Below are 15,950 nucleotides of genomic sequence, written 5' to 3'. Positions count from 1 at the left end.
TCATATTATCGGCATATCACCAGAGTGACTGTTAACTGCTGCTAACAGTAGCTGCTGTTAGCTAGCTAGCCCTGTTAGCCACAGCCCTCTTAGCTGACTCTGCCTGGGCTGAGAGGCTTTTCTGGATCTGCCTGAGAGCTGACAATGTTTTTATTCGATGAAACCCATAAAACCACAAAATATACTAATGTATGAAGACATTATGAAGTCAAAATGTTTTTGATGCACTGTACTGTACGGTACAGTATTGAGGAAATATGTTGGTCACCTCAATACATTTAGGATCATTTCTATTTAATTTGGGTACATTTTAGTCATTTACATTTAAAACACTGTTTTTGGTAGTATAATAAAAGTAAATCGGGATTCCCAAAAATTAAAATGGAAAAATGGAATTCCCCAAAATTAAAATGGAAAAAACGGAATTTGGGAAAAAATAAAACCGAATTTGGAAAAAATAAAACAGATTTTATAGGGCCCTAGACTAAGAAATGCAACCACAGGTCCAAACCTGCACTACTTACCTGGAGGAACATGTACTCGCCTCCCAACGCTTTCAACACTTTTCCACCGTCATCTCTTTAGTGAGAGGAGTGGCATTTGTCATCCACATGGCAAGGTCTTACAAAAATTCAAACCAAAATGACAAATGCAGAGGATTGCATAGGTGCAACTTGCCACGTGCCATGGATGAAATGGACCAAGCAAAGGATGTTATCCTGAAAGCAACACAAAAGGCGGACTTTGCAAAAGAATTGTCAGCCTTTCAAGCCGGCAAAGTGGTGCCAGAAAACAGCCCCATGCGGAAACTCAGCCCGTCCTTGGAGGAGGGACTCGTGTTGGGGGCCGACTAAAGCATTCCCACCTTACACCTGTGGAAAAGAACCCTATAATCTTGCCCAAAGATAGCCACATCTCCCTACTGCTTATACGACATCACCATGAGCAGGTGGAACACCAGGGTCGTCACCTGACAAAGGGAGCAGTCAGGGCGGAAGGATAGTGGATCTTGTGCGGCAAAAGGCTAATCAATTCTGTTCTCCTCAAATGCATAACCTGCCGGAAGCTACGTGGGAAGCTGAAAGAGCAACATATGGCTGACCTATCAGCTGAACGACTCAAAACTTGCCCCCCTTTCACATGTATATGTGGGGCTTGATGTCTTTGGGCCTTGGTCCATTACTTTCAGACGCACCAGAGGAGGGCAAGCGGAGAGCAAGCGGTGGGCCATTATGTTCAGCTGTCTTAAGTTCCAGAGCTGTCCACATTGAACTGATAGAGTCAATGGATGCATCCAGCTGCATAAACGCTCTCAGACGCTTCTTCGCGCTCAGAGGCCCTGCAAAGAACCTTCAATCTGATTGTGGCACCAACTTTGTTGGAGCTTGCAAGGAGCTGGGGATGGACAAAACGTGGCAGAGGTACCTCAGTGAACAGTGAACTGGGACTTCAACCCACCACATGCCTCCCACATGGGAGGTTCATGGGAGCACATGATTGGTGTTGCCAGAAGAATTCTTAATTCAGTGTTCTTGCAGTAAAAGTCTCACTTGACCCATGAGGTGCTTTGCACATTGATGGCAGAGGTCACAGCTATCTTGAACGCCATCCACTCCTACCTGTGTCTGCAGACCCGCAACAGCCTTTCATTCTCTCGCCGTCAATGCTCCTCACACAGAAGTCAGGAGTTCCACCTCCTCCTGGAGACTTTACTGATAAGGACCTTTATTCGTAACAATGGAGACAAGTGCAGGCACTGGCTAACTAGTTTTGGACCCGTTGGAGCCGAGAATACTTACCTTCTCTGCAACGAAGGCAAAGGTGGACGGTACCGCGCAGAAACCTTCAAGTTGGAGATCTTGTTCTCCTGAGGGACAAACAGACCACTCGTAACTGCTGGCCCATGGCCATGGACATTGCAACATTCCCCGGCAAGGATGGTTATGTCAGAAAGGTTGAGGTGAAGACAACTGACCAAGGCGATATAAAAACCTTTCTAAGGCCTGCGGCAGAAGTTATCATACTTCTGCCTAAAGACTGAGATAGAGATTGATGTGATGGACTCTCTTAAGTTCTTAGTGGCCTCATGTGCTGCCTCTAAGGCATTCTTTTGCTTTTGATAAATATCTCCTTTGAATAATTATTTGCGACTTGTTTCAGTTAAAATGATGTAAATGATGTAAATGATGTATGATGTATGACAGCAGTTTAACTTGTATTTAAGAAAGTCTTATTTTGAAATTTGGTACTTATGACTTCACATCCTGTCAAGTCGCTTACTGTTAGCCAACTTCCTGTTTTGTGTTCACTTCCTGGTAACGCAAGGCAGACATGTTGTGTATGCTCTGAATGTAATCCGCCACCATCTGCTAAAAAGCATCATAGAAGAAATGCCGTAAGTTAATTAATTTAATGTTAAGAATGTTAACAAGAGATAAATAGTAATATTTTGATAGAAATATATTTGATGATTGGCTAAAAATGTGAGTTTATTTACAAGCTAAGAAATATGCTAGCTCTTTCTATTTAAAGTGCATACAGTGCTGTTAATTCATGCTTATGGTTATGTGTAATGTCATATTCAGTTAAAAACACAGATGCTGAATATTTTGTATGGTTCGCACTTTTCACCAGCATGTCAATGAAGAGGTGTGACAGTAAATTGTTGACCTTACTACGACTCTGTCTTCATTGGCGACGGTTTAACTTGGTGTTTAGTCAGAGTTTCGACACACTGCATGAGAACACTACACTTTAAATATGTATTATTTTATTCTCTATTTAAGGAAAAGAGGGGGCTGCATTTAGAAATAAAATAGTGAAAAGAAATAAAATAGCTTATTAAAAATTGTGCATCTTAGAATAAAATATAAAATTTTTGAAAAAAAAATTGAAGTGTAGCAGTCTCATTCCAGCTGGAATGCACAGATTTGATTGGCTGAGTACTATCACGTGTGATGGCTTAACTCGCATGCAGTTGGTCTGTGAGCCACTGCAATTTGTCAATTGGTCAATGCAATTGGTCCTGATCCGTTTAACCAGTATCGTAAACTCTAGAAAAGCTGCGCCGGTCAAAATAGAAGCACCCCGTCAAAATACGTAATCATTTATTGACTATAGGTCCAGGTCCGTATAGGAAGGCGCCTGGGACCAGACTCGGACCACGGTCCGCCTGTTAGTGACTTATGCAATAAAAGGATTGATTCAGGAATTTTCCCCCACTTTCTTTAACATTGCAAGATAGGATGATCTTAAATTTTTTCATTTATTTTTTTTTCAACTGTTCCTCTCTTTCTCCCATCCTCCTCCAACACACAAGTTGTGACGCGCATCTCAGAATGTTTGGCAGACATCTCCGCTTGGACAGCTCACCTCAAACTCAACCTTAGTAAAACTAAACTGAACTCCTCTGCCCTCGCATGGACCTGTCAGCCGCTGTTGAGGATGTCGCTGTATCGCCTTCGTTGATGGCGAGGAACCCGGGTGTAATCCTCAGCGACGGACTATCCTGTGCCCCTAACATCACTGCTGTGGTCCAATCCTGCCGATTTGCCCTCTTTAACATCCGCAGGATCTGGTCTTTCCTCACAAAAGACGCAACGCAACTCCTGGTCAATCACTGGTTGTCTCCTGCCTGGACTACTGTAACTCCCTCTTGGCTAGAATCCCAACCACTGCCACTAAACCTATTGCAGTGTATCCAGAATGCTGCAGTGCTCCTCATTTACAATCCACCCAAATTCGCTCATGTGACCTCCCTCCTCTGTGACCTCCAGTGGCTTCCTGTTGTGGCCCACATCCGATTCAAGATGATGGGACTGGCCTTAAAGGCCTCCAACTGAACTGCACCTGTGTACCTCCAAACAATTGTCAGACCTCACGCCCCAGCGAGAGCACTTCGCTCTACTACATGGCATGGCCAGCTGGTACCCCTATTGCTGAGAGCAAACTAAGCCCGCTCTGCGAAGTCGCAACTCTTCTCTGTTTTAGCACCTCAGTGGTTGAACGAACTCCCGACCAAGGTCAGGACAGTGGAATCACTCTCCATCTTCTGCAAAAGACTCGAGGCTCATTTGCTCAGACTTCACCTCGACCCCCTCATAGCATGACTCCGTCCCAACCCTCTTTCTCTCTTGTGACAAATGTACTTATTGTAAATTGCTTTGGACAAAAGCATCTGCTAAATGCCCTAAATGTAAATGTAATAGATCAATAATTAGTGTAAATGCTAAAGGCACTGTTCACACTATTTGTTCTACTGGAACTTATTATTATTATTCTGGATTCCGTACGTTTTTTAGAACGTTTCTTCTCTTACACATCATGAGCTATTGAAACCATTCAACCATCAAAATGTTAGGCTTTTTAAAGACATTTTTGGAAATATTCAGCTTTTTCTGCAAAATTTTGCCCATTCATTCTTATGGGATTTTTTCAAATTTCATTCTGCTACAACTTCAGCATACCTTCAGCTGTAAAAATGTTAAGCTTTTTAAGCTCTTTCAGCTTTGTACTTTAAAACTTTTAACTTTTCAACTTTTTCAGAAATTTAGCTTTTTCCAAAAATGTTTTAACATTGGATCAAATGGGAAAATCTTCAAATCCTCTTCATAACTTATCAACTTTCAACCTCTTCTTGTCCCTCTTGCTTTGAGCTAGAGACACCATTCTAACTTCAAATGAGTTACACGACCTTGAACTGCTGGTGATGTATTAAGTTTTTCAAAATCTTGTACGGTTTTGAAATAATTGTAGTTTTACAGTGTTTCCCCTACCATTGTACAGGCCTTGCGGGTCGCCAGGCCAAGGAGACCTGCCGCCAGGCCAAAAAAAAAATCAATATGCCAAAAATAAGCCACCTATCAATTCATTTATAAATCAATAATCATTTACATTAGGAGTGCCTCTGTGCAGCGCAACGTGAGTCAACCTGCTTCGTTGCCTAGTAACGATGCGAGTACCGCTGCTGAGAGCGCAGGCATATATTCTGGGATGTTTAAGGTTTGTTAGCTAACCAACTATGGCGCCGCCGAAGAAAAAATAAATATCGCGGGTGACAGACAACTTAATATATAGAAATTCTTCTGCCAGACTCCGGAGCCAAGGAAAATAGATGAAGGGAGAGTAACAGAGGCAACTCCAGAAAAAATGACAGGTGCAGGTGAGACGGAAGAAAGGGGGGCAGATTGCAGTGGAGAGGGGGGCTGCTCGAGGACTGTTACTGCCCCTGACACCGGTCTGACTGCCGACCCCTGTCCGGCGGGTGACCGCGGGCCCGGACCGACTGGTAACGTTGACCCAGCAAAAAAAATACAGCTAAACACAGAACATCTGGCTGGGATCCCGAATGGCTTAATAACTATAACTACAGTCCTTGGTTGTACCATACTCCCCATGGTGAGTTTACAATTTGTTGTTTAGCTTATATTTTTGTTCTGATTGAGGAGCTTCTCTCTCTCTCTTTTTTTTTTTTTGGTAAGCAATGATTATGAAAATAACACAGACAATAGGCTAGTTTTCCCAGGCATTGTCAAAAGTATGTAACTGTTATAATACAATGAATAAAAAACGTATGTGTTTGTTAAAAAAAATATTTATAACTGATAGAATCTCAATTATGTGTAGGGATGTTTTGTCGCTTATGCCGTCAGCATAAGCAGCCCGTTAAAAAATAGGACCATCCCAGAGGGTTTTCATTGAGATCCCTTCTGCAATGTACAGAAAAGATGTGCTTGAATGCTCATGAGTTCAGACCACCACGCTGCAGCCTTTCAGGCCCGTGCAACTTTGATTAAAGGTTAGATTAAGCCTAATGATTTCATTTAAGTGATATTATTCAGCAATATAGGCCTACAATGATTTTTAATGTAAATGTTTGTTATTGCTGTATTTTGCGTCTTGTCTGTTTAGGGTTTTTTCGGTGGGTACCACCGGGCCTGAAAAAAATTCTAGGGGAAACACTGGTTTTAGTTTTAAGGTGTTTTAGCCCGTCTTCTCATTTTATAATGGGTGTGTATTGCGTCAGCTAGAGTGCGTGACATCATTACTAGAGTGGGGAGCAGCTTCAAAAACTGGAGAAAAATTTGTCTTCAGCTTGATTTTCATCCCAAATCTTTTACTCCACATAGACAATACATATAAATGTAGGAAATCTTGCTGGCTTTCAGCTGATGGTCTTATTTCAGATATAGGACTTACAGTTTTGGATGTGGAAGCCCTGGAGCGACAAGAACTGCAGCAACTCCCCCATAAGCCACAGTGTTAATTTCAAGGCTAAATTTCTGGTGGAGAGCAGATGGTACCTGTTCTGTCTCTCGCTCTGGTGCCCTCATCGCAGGAGTTCATGAGGCGTTTTCCCATTCATTCTTATGGGGACATTTTCATCTTTGGCTCTGCTCCTGCTTCAGCATGTGTGCAGCCATTTTAAGCTCTTTCTGCCTTTATCCTTTCACCTCTTCAGCCTTTTTTTCACCTTTTTAAGCTCTTTCTGCCCTCTTACTCTACAACTTTTTAGCCTTTTCAATCTGTTTTTCACCTTTTTAAGCTCTTTCAGCCCTCTTACTCCACAGCTTTTCAGCCTCTTCAGATATTTATCTTTCTGCCTTTTCAGCTCCTTCAAATTAGGGATGGGTACCGAATTTGGTACTTTTATTGGTACTGACCGAATTCCCCCCGAAGTACCAAGTATCAATTCACGTGAAGTCAATCGGTACCACATTTCGGTACCTGAACGCACCTTCACGGGCGTCAGTTAGAGCGGAAGTCGCGGCGACGGCAGTGGACGCAGAAGAGCATGATTACGTGATTACTTCCACTCCGTCTGAGAGAGTATTCTCCACAGCTGGGGACACAGTCACATACCTGCAAACTTGTCGCTTTTCTGCAACAATCGGGGGGGGGGGAGACATGGACGGGACATGGACTGAACGTAAAGTACGTTGCATTCTCTGTCAGAAAGACAACAAATTTGTCTTCAAAATAAGAGCTTTACATTGCACCCCATTGGAGTTTAGAACTGGGTTCTTAGCGGGGGGCTTTTAATTTGAAAGTAGCGACCGGTAGTAGCTTGCTGCTACGACACAAGCGGACAACGAAGACAGCTACAGAGACCGAGGAGATGCTAGCATCTCCTGGATCCCAGCAGCTGTCCAGTTGCTCATCTTGACGTCCGCGGATGAAGTGATGGACTGCTGTGAACAGCTGTTTCCTGGTTTTGAAACAAAATGAAAGAAAAAATTGATCACAAAAAAAAATAGAATATGCAGAAAAATAGTACTACTACTACTGCTAATAATAATAATAATGATAATATTAATAATAATTAAAACTATATATGGTGCATATTTATAATAGTAGCCCACTGCAACTTTACTCTTTCTTTACTATAATTAAATGTTATTTTATACAATATCATATGTTATGATGTTCTTTCATGGAGTATATCTCTATTCTGCTGAAAAAAAGAAAGCAGGCTCACTGCTGCTGCAGTTTCTTATCTTGATTTGCAGACTTTGTTACTTTTTTGTTGCCATGATTGTTATTATTAGTACTTAGATTATCAAAAATCAAGCATAATGTGACCATGGATAGACAGTTCAAGAAGTACCGAAAACAGGTACCGATATATACCGTTACCGATTCGCAGGTGCTGAATATCGGTACCGTATTGGTTCAAATGTGAAAGGTACCCATCCCTACTTCAAACTCAACTTCATGTTCAGCAATTAAAATGTTCAACTTTTTAAACTCTTTCAGCCCTCTTCAGCTTTTCTGCCTTTTCATCACTTTAAAATCTTAATCTTTCTGCCTTTTCAGCTTCTAAATACATTCAGCTTCATGTTCAGCTACAGAGACTGTTCAGCTATCAATATGTTCAACTTTTTAAGCCTTTTCAGCCTTTAACTTTTCAACTTTTCAGCTTTTCTGCAGTACATTCAGCAGATTTCGCTTCAGCCTTTAGCATTCACACTGTATTTTCGCAGGAAATGCAATTTTTCCTTTTTTTTTCTTCTTTTTATTATTATTCTTCCGCACGTTTTTCAGCATGTTTCTCCTCCTACAAATTTTGTGCTACAGAAACCATTCAACTATCAAAATGTTCAGGTTTTTAAGGACATTACTGCTTGTATTTTTATTTGTTCTACCTTTTTTATACTTTTGGAAATATACAGCTTTTTCTGCAAAATTGTTCTTATTCATCCTTATGGGTTATTTTTTTTCAAATTTCATTCTGTTACAACTTCAGCATACGTTCAGCTATAGAAACCGTTCAGCTATTAAAATGTTCAGCTTTTTAACTTTTCAACTTTTTCAGAAATTCAGCTTTTTCAAAAGAAAATTAACATTGAAGCAAATGGGAAAATCTTCAAATCCTCTTCAAAACTCATCAACTTTCAACCTCTTCTTGTCCCTGATACTTTAGGCCAGAGACACCATTCCAACTTCAAATGAGTTACACGACCTTGAACTGCTGATGATGTATTAAGTTTTTCAAAATCTTGTACGGTTTTGAAATAATTGTAGTTTTAGTTTCAAGGGGTTTTAGCCCGTCTTCTCATGTTATAATGGGTGTGTATTGCGTCAGCTGGAGTGCGTGATATCATTACTAGAGTGGGGAGCAGCTTCAAAAACTGGAGAAAAATTTGTCTTCAGCTTGATTTTGATCCCAAATCTTTTACTCCACATAGACAATACATATAAATGTAGGAAATCTTGCTGGCTTTCAGCTGATGGTCTTATTTCAGATGTAGGAGTCACAGTTTTGGATGTGGAAGCCCTGGAGCGACAAGAACTACAGCAACTCCCCCATAAGCCACAGTGTTAATTTCAAGGCTAAATTTCTGGTGGAGAGCAGATGGTACCTGTTTTGTCTCTTGCTCCAGTGCCCTCATTTTTCACTCGATAGAAATAAAAACAACATGACCGAGTTCAGCCATGTCTCCTCTCACTCAATATACACTACTCACAATAAGTTAGGGATATTGTTATTTACATGAGTGCTTTTCCTATTTGGTCTGAATTTTAATGAAATAAGTGAAAGTTCCCTTTGATATTACTAATAATGAATGAGAAGAAACACCATTTTCATTAGTTTAAGATTTATTACCCCAAAAATTTAGACAATAACAAGGATAGCTCCAAATAACAAAAATTGACAATGTCAGTAGTAGGTGTTTCCACCATTTGCCGCAATGACAGCTTGACAGCGACGTCTCATGCTCCTCACTTGCCTCATGATGTTGTTCTGAGGCAATATGTTCTACTCCTCCACAAGTGCTACACGCAGTTCTGCCAGGTCACGTGGGGGTGAGGTACGATCATCCAGTCTCTGCTTCAGCTGGTCCCAGACGTGCTCTATGGAGTTCAGGTCTGGGGACATTGCTGGCCATACCATATGAGGCACTCCGACTTCCTGAAGTCGAGCTCTGACAATTCTGGCACGATGTGGTGGAGCATTATCGTCCATGAACAGAAAGTTGGGGGTGTGCTGGCGGAATTGGGGGATGATGATGGGTTCTATGATGTCTCTGAGGTAAGAATGTGAAGTGACTGAGCCATCTACAATAACCAAATCTGTTTTGCGCTGACTGGTGATGCCTGCCCAGACTGTTGCACCTCCTCCACCAAAGGGAACCCTGAGGACCATGTTGACCTCGGCGTATCGCTCACCTCGCCTTCTCCAGCAACGCTGACGACCATCATTTCTGTGCAAAGTGACCCGACACTCATCAGTTAACAGGATGGTAGACCACTGCTGCATTGTCCAGGTCACATGGTCTTGTGCCCACTGCAAACGTTCACGGCGGTGTCTTGGTGTCAGTGGAGTCACCTGCAACGGTCGTCTGGCATTCAAGCCAAAGCGGTGGAGTCGGTTTCGAATGGTTTGTCTGGAAACCCTAGTACCCCTCACATCTCGTAACTGGGCCTGCAGCTGTGTGGCAGTTGCATAACGATGTCTGAGTGCATAGGTCCCTAGGTACTGGTCATCGTTGCGGCCTGTCACTCGTGGGGCTCCACTCCTGGGTCTGTCACGAACTCTGCCAGTAGTTCTGTGTCTTGATGCAAGTCTGCTGATGACACTTTGAGACACACCAATTTCACGAGCAACATCTGACTGCCTGCCACCGACCCAAAGGCGCGCTATGGCCAGGTGGCGCTGCTCGTCCGTTAAGTGACGTTGTGTGTTCATGGCTGTTTGAATGATGAACTTGGAATGACTTACTGACAATACCAGCTTTTTATACCCACAGAATGTTGAAATTGATGCCACATTGAAAAGGGTTGTCTTTTAGTTTTTTGGTATTGGCCCCAATATGTAAGGCACACTGTACACATTGAGACCATTACGTGGAAAACACAAAATGAGATGTGTCTATCACCCCAATACAATTGCCTCCCTATCCCAAAACTCTCTGAAGTGAAACAAACACTGTATGTATGAAATTCACTGAGTCTCTCACAATATCCCTAACTTACTGTGAGTAGTGTATATCAGTGGCGGCTGGTGACTGAAAAGATTGGGGAGGACAGGAGGAAAACCAGTCCACAGTGTCATGTTATTTTATACAAGTCAACTACTTATGCCTACTTTCTTATATTCAATGAAAGTTAAGCAATAAAACAATGACTTACAAGACTTCTTTAAAAAACATTTTATTAAATGGCTAATATACAAGACAAAAAAAATACCAATGTGTGCCCCTACCGGGATTCGTTCCCCGGTCGCCTGCATGGAAGGTAACTGCTCTATCCACTGTGTTAACGTTATGTCCTCTATCGGGACAAACGAAACGAAACCTATCAATTATCTTTCTGACTGCTTTGCTCTGATTTCTCCGGACAGTTTTTTTTCTTTCAGAAATGTGCTTATATTTCCTTTGAAACTGATTCCAATATCGCTGAAAACTCCATATTTCTTGTCTGAGCGTGGCTGGCAGTGAAAGCTGTAAAATACATAAAAGTATTTTTTGTTTACGGTTGTATAAATGTGAGAATGAAATTTGGGAACTGTTATTGGACCAACCTGCTGTCAATCTTGTATTGTGGTTGCTGATTGGTAAGGGAGGACGTCCTCCCTTAGTGCGTCATTTTACGTGTCTTAGCCAATCATAGATCAGCATGAAAAAATCTTGAATGCATTGAGTGAATGGAAGGAGATCCCTCCCACGGAGGACAGAAGCCCTCCGTCCTCCTCTAGCCCCCACCTTCCTGCTCCCTGCTCCTCTCACAGACTGCTCTGTCTCCTCCATCTGCAGCTGTCGCTGTTCAACCGTTTTAAGTGGATTTTCTTCCAAAGAAGAAACTTTTTTTATGATATAAAATATATACATATATATATATATATATATATATATATATATATATATATATATATATATATATATATATATATATAATTTTATAAATGATGCTGAGATTTGGTCATGATTTATTTCAACCAGTTACTCTTCCTTAAAAAAAATTGATCTTCCTCTTGCCTCTCAAAAATAGAGGAGGACCAACCTCCTCTGCCTTTATGGACGAGCCTCCTCTGGTGTATATATATTTTGGCGATAACCATTACAGTTTTTTCAAAAATCGCAGGAGTTTAGGAGGCATTTTCCCATTCATTCTAATGGGGCCATTTTCAACTTTGGCTCTTGTACTGCTCCAGCACGTGTACAGCCAGAGAAACTGTTCACCTTTTTAAGCTCTTTCAGCCTTTTCTGACGTTTCAGTTTTTTCAAATATTCACCGCTTGCCTTTTTTACCTTTTTAAGCTCTTTCAGCCTTTTCTTCCTTTAAGCTTTTTCAAATATTCATCGTTCTGCCGTTTCACCTTTTTAAGCTCTTTCAGCCTTCTCTGCCTTTTCATCTTTTTAATATATTCATCTTTCTGCTTTTTCAGCTTTTTCGTCTTTTCAGCCTCTTCAGCTGTTAAGCCATTTCAGCTAATTCAAATATTAATCTTTCTGCCTTTTCAGCTTTTTCATACAGTCAGCTTCATGATCAGCTAGAGAAATTGTTCAGATAAATGTTCACCTTTTTTATGCTCTTTCTGCCTATAGCTTTTTTGCATTTTTAGCTTTTGAAAAATTAAGCTTTTTCTGCAAATTATTGACCATTGACATAGTTTTATGCATTTTCCAGTACATTCAGCAGATTTCCGAAATCACTTCAGCCTTTAGCATTCACACTGTATTTTCGCAGGAAATGCAGTTTTTCTAGTTTATATGTGAAATTGCTAGCTGGTATACCTTCTGCCCCTGGTCACAACTATCTATCTTCCAGACGTCAAATTTAATAGATGATAGATATGAGATTGTTATCCAAATGCAGAGTTTCTAATCTCGGGTTATATTTCAGATGACTAATACAAGATATATGTCATTAACCTGATAACTGCAAAAAATGGTTGTAGTGTTGTCTTCTAGAGCTAGGACTGAAAATGCAATGCAATGTTGAATTTAACTGCAGCACAACAGGTTGTTACATCGGTCAAGAACCAACATGTTACAAATATTTCTACTAATACAGTTTGGAATCAGCCATTTCTTTCTTTATGCAGAATATATTTCACTGTGCTTATCACTAGAAATGGTTAGTTTAATAGCACACATTTAACTTATTGTTAGAATGAGCTTTAAAGTGTATTTAAATTACACGAGGCTAGATGACAGATGGATGTCTTACATATCCTGACACGCTCCCATCATGTTCTCATCATGTTCTTTCTCTGCGCAGGATGAAGAACAGGACCCATTACTTAACAGCTTTGGTCACCTGAAGGAAGTACTCAACAACATTAAAGGTATGTAGGGCTGTGGGTATGTAGGTTTTTCACTTATATTGACATATCTTTAATATCAGAAGACAGTAAAGCTAAATGTTAGGAGTAGGAAAGTGCAAGTGTGTCTCATTGTTTCAAGCTTATGTTGTTAATTATGGTGTGATTGTCAAGAAACGTTTGAAGCACAAGTTGTGAATGAGTTTGCTCTTGTGGATTGTGGTTTTCAGTCGTGTCTCAGATTGATAATAACCTGTAGTCCATTCCATATTGATAAATTGGATAAAATAGATTAAAAGTTATTTTTGTTTTGTCATCAGTTTCACAAATACAGGCCAAAGTGACTATGAGCATTCTAGTGGCCCCTTTTGACAAAAGCGCTACGACACCAGCGCTTGCTGTTGTAAAGATTTTTGCTGGCAAGTGCTGGCGGTGCTTGCATTTGTTTTGAGAGCAAGTGAAAGAGAGACCGCAGGATGGATCTTGATAGTATGTATTTGTACATGATTTTATACAATATATGAGATTGAGCCTGAGCACAGGCATCAATGATAAGTACTTAAAGATGTTCCTCGTAGTCACTTTAATAAAGCACTAGGCTATATAAACCCTGACCTCTGACAAGTTGCACTACAGTCCTCCTGCACATACAGAGCAGTAAACCCTATAAAGGACTACATGATGAGTCTCATGTTTAAGACCTGTAAGTTTTACTGCTTAATTTATCATGTGAAAATATCACATGATATTTCCATACAGTCTATGTGTTGTGTCCTAATTTCAATGATTAAATGATTGTCCGAATAATGAGGGTTGTGGACTACTTTGATATCAGATATCATATCATTTTTGAAGCAAACATGTCAGGCCTTTCCAGATTCTCAGTTGTGAGGACTTGCTGCTTTTTATTCCAATGGGATAGAAACACTCTGTTGATTGGACACCACCACTGAGCGTGGTGACTGATCATGTGTGTGTAAATGCAGTGGTGCCCTTCTGCCATTCCCCCCTTTCTGAGAGGGGCCCAAGCAGGCTCCAAGGACGATCCTGCATGTTGTCATCCCTTTGCAATGAGAGTCCTGGCAGCTCCCAAAGCCCTACAGCTCCAGTTGTAGGCAACAGGAAAGATGCAACACATGGAGCTGCACAGTCTGCGCCCCCACCGCTGCTGCCTGCCTCCAGGGAATGCTTCTGCCACTGAGATGGACAGGCACGGCTGGCTGAGGAGGAATTCAACACACTGGTTAACCCTCCTCTTCTCTTTTCCTCTCCCTATAACCCCCTCAGCCCTCAAATTACCAAAAACCTATATTCCTACAATTATTTGACCAGATTGGGAGTCGAATATGAAATTGAAATGTTGTTTTCCTACCTTTTTTAGAACATTTGCATGAAGTAATGAGTCCATGTCAAGGATGTTTGAAAGCCTTGGTGCATCCTTAAGCCCAGATCCCCTGTGCACCCAGTATCTCAAATGTAACATCCATGCCCTGATGAGGGACAAAATGGAGATCAAAAACCACTGTAGAGCTATATTCTGTGCTTGACAGACTGATCAATTTGTTTTGTTTCTGCAGCAGCATAACAACCTAATACATCTCCGTTACTATATTGCTCATACTGAGCATTATTTTGGATGGTAATCTTGTGGGTGGGCTGTTGTGCGGCTGCTTTGAGTTTTCGCAGCGGCCCAGCTGTCTACTTAATGAAAGCCCAGTAATTCAATTCACTCTGCTGTGTATCTCAGCTTCCTCTAACAACAAATTCCAACCAGCAAAGGAAATCTGAATGGGGTTTCTCAGGCCCTCTCCGTCTGTTTTGTCATATTTTCTTTCTTTCCATTTTCTCTGTTGCTCTCTCTGTCTGGCTGGGGGTTTCACCGCTCTTGCTGTCGTGTTCTGTTGTAACTAGAGTGATTGACAGGACCATGTGCCATAGAGCTGGAGAGAAGTGCAGCTGGAAGTATATCATCTGCAATTTTCGTTGGGTAAATATAGCAGGGAGTCTTGTCAAGCAGAGAGATAAATTGTCCTGGGAAAGGAAATGTTGTCTCTCTTTTCTGGAAGCGGAAAAAAAAATGTCCTTCTACACCTTGGAAATGGGAAAATGTGCTCCTCTCTTGACTCCCAAACAATGAGGGCACAGATGAGGAAGCCTGGCCAATGATGGACCATATGTTGTGATGCTTCAGCTCCACCTTGCTCCATCAGCCAGGCAAATCAGTCCCAGGAAGCACATGTCTCTATAAAAGCAAGAAATGTCTGTCTGTCTGTCCCTCAAATATCTCTGCAGATCAGGATCAGACTGACCTGAAATTCTCAACATGGTCGCTGCGTGGTTTAAGGATGTGCAACGTCGGATTTGTTTGGACTACAATGATACCGCTAATAAATTATTTCATAAATTATTTGCGAATTCCACTAGCATTGTCAACCATAGCCATGTGCGCACCTTAAGAAACAAGCGGAATTATACCTGCAGCGAGCGAGTTGGGCCGGGATTTTGCCGGCAGTTCGGTCCCGTTCTGTGCATCTAAACTGACTGTTGTGGATTAATGAGACTGAATGAGTGCCGGAAGAATCGGTAAAACAGGCTTTTGTCACGAAAGTGTCTGCAAGCAGGAAGTATTTGCAAAAAAACACGTTCCTATTGGTGGAAAAAGCCACCACACCAACCAGACACAAAATGATATGGCAAAACACGTGATTTGGTTGCTGAGGAACGGGGGAAGTTGTGGGAAGGCCGGCGGCGAAAGAGTGACAGCAGCAGTTACAGTGATAGAGATCACGTGTTTTGAAAGTTCAGAGTTTTGTGACATTTAGTATGTTTGGAGTGTATAGTTAGTGTGTTATGTAGTGTTTGGTGTAGTGTGTTTAGTGTGTAGTGGAGCCGTTTTTTTGTTTAATGAGTCAAAACAACGAGGAGACTGCTGAATGTGGAGCAGGCAGGAGAGCTGAGGGGGAGCCCTGAGCTGGAGGCATTGCCTGCATTTAAATGTAAATAGTTGCATATATAACTTTGTAAATTTTAAAAACTTATGCACACATTTAGCAAACAGCAATTTATATTTACATTATAAGTTATAAAAATGGTTCGTTAAACACATTTGTGGTTTTCACAATTAAAAATCTAACTTTTTCCTACTCTGATTTTGTTTTGTTTTTTTGTGATTTTAGGTCCATTG

At 41.3% G+C, this 15,950-nt stretch overlaps 1 protein-coding gene across 6 annotated transcripts in view; it reads left to right on the top strand.

Annotated features, from left to right (window-relative positions):
* Window positions 1-15,950, top strand: part of gbf1 (golgi brefeldin A resistant guanine nucleotide exchange factor 1) — a 218,369-nt gene that overhangs the window by 15,257 nt on the left and 187,162 nt on the right. For all 6 annotated transcript variants that reach the window (XM_030442547.1, XM_030442546.1, XM_030442553.1 and 3 more), the window contains exon 3: window positions 12,724-12,790. In XM_030442547.1, the coding sequence (XP_030298407.1) occupies window positions 12,724-12,790 (67 nt within the window). The remainder of the gene's footprint in view (window positions 1-12,723; window positions 12,791-15,950) is intronic.

This window comes from Sparus aurata, chromosome 15 (assembly GCF_900880675.1).
Source record: "Sparus aurata chromosome 15, fSpaAur1.1, whole genome shotgun sequence".
Taxonomy (NCBI): domain Eukaryota; kingdom Metazoa; phylum Chordata; class Actinopteri; order Spariformes; family Sparidae; genus Sparus; species Sparus aurata.
The sequence above is the reverse complement of the archived record's forward strand: the minus strand, read 5'-3'. Positions and strand labels throughout refer to the sequence as shown.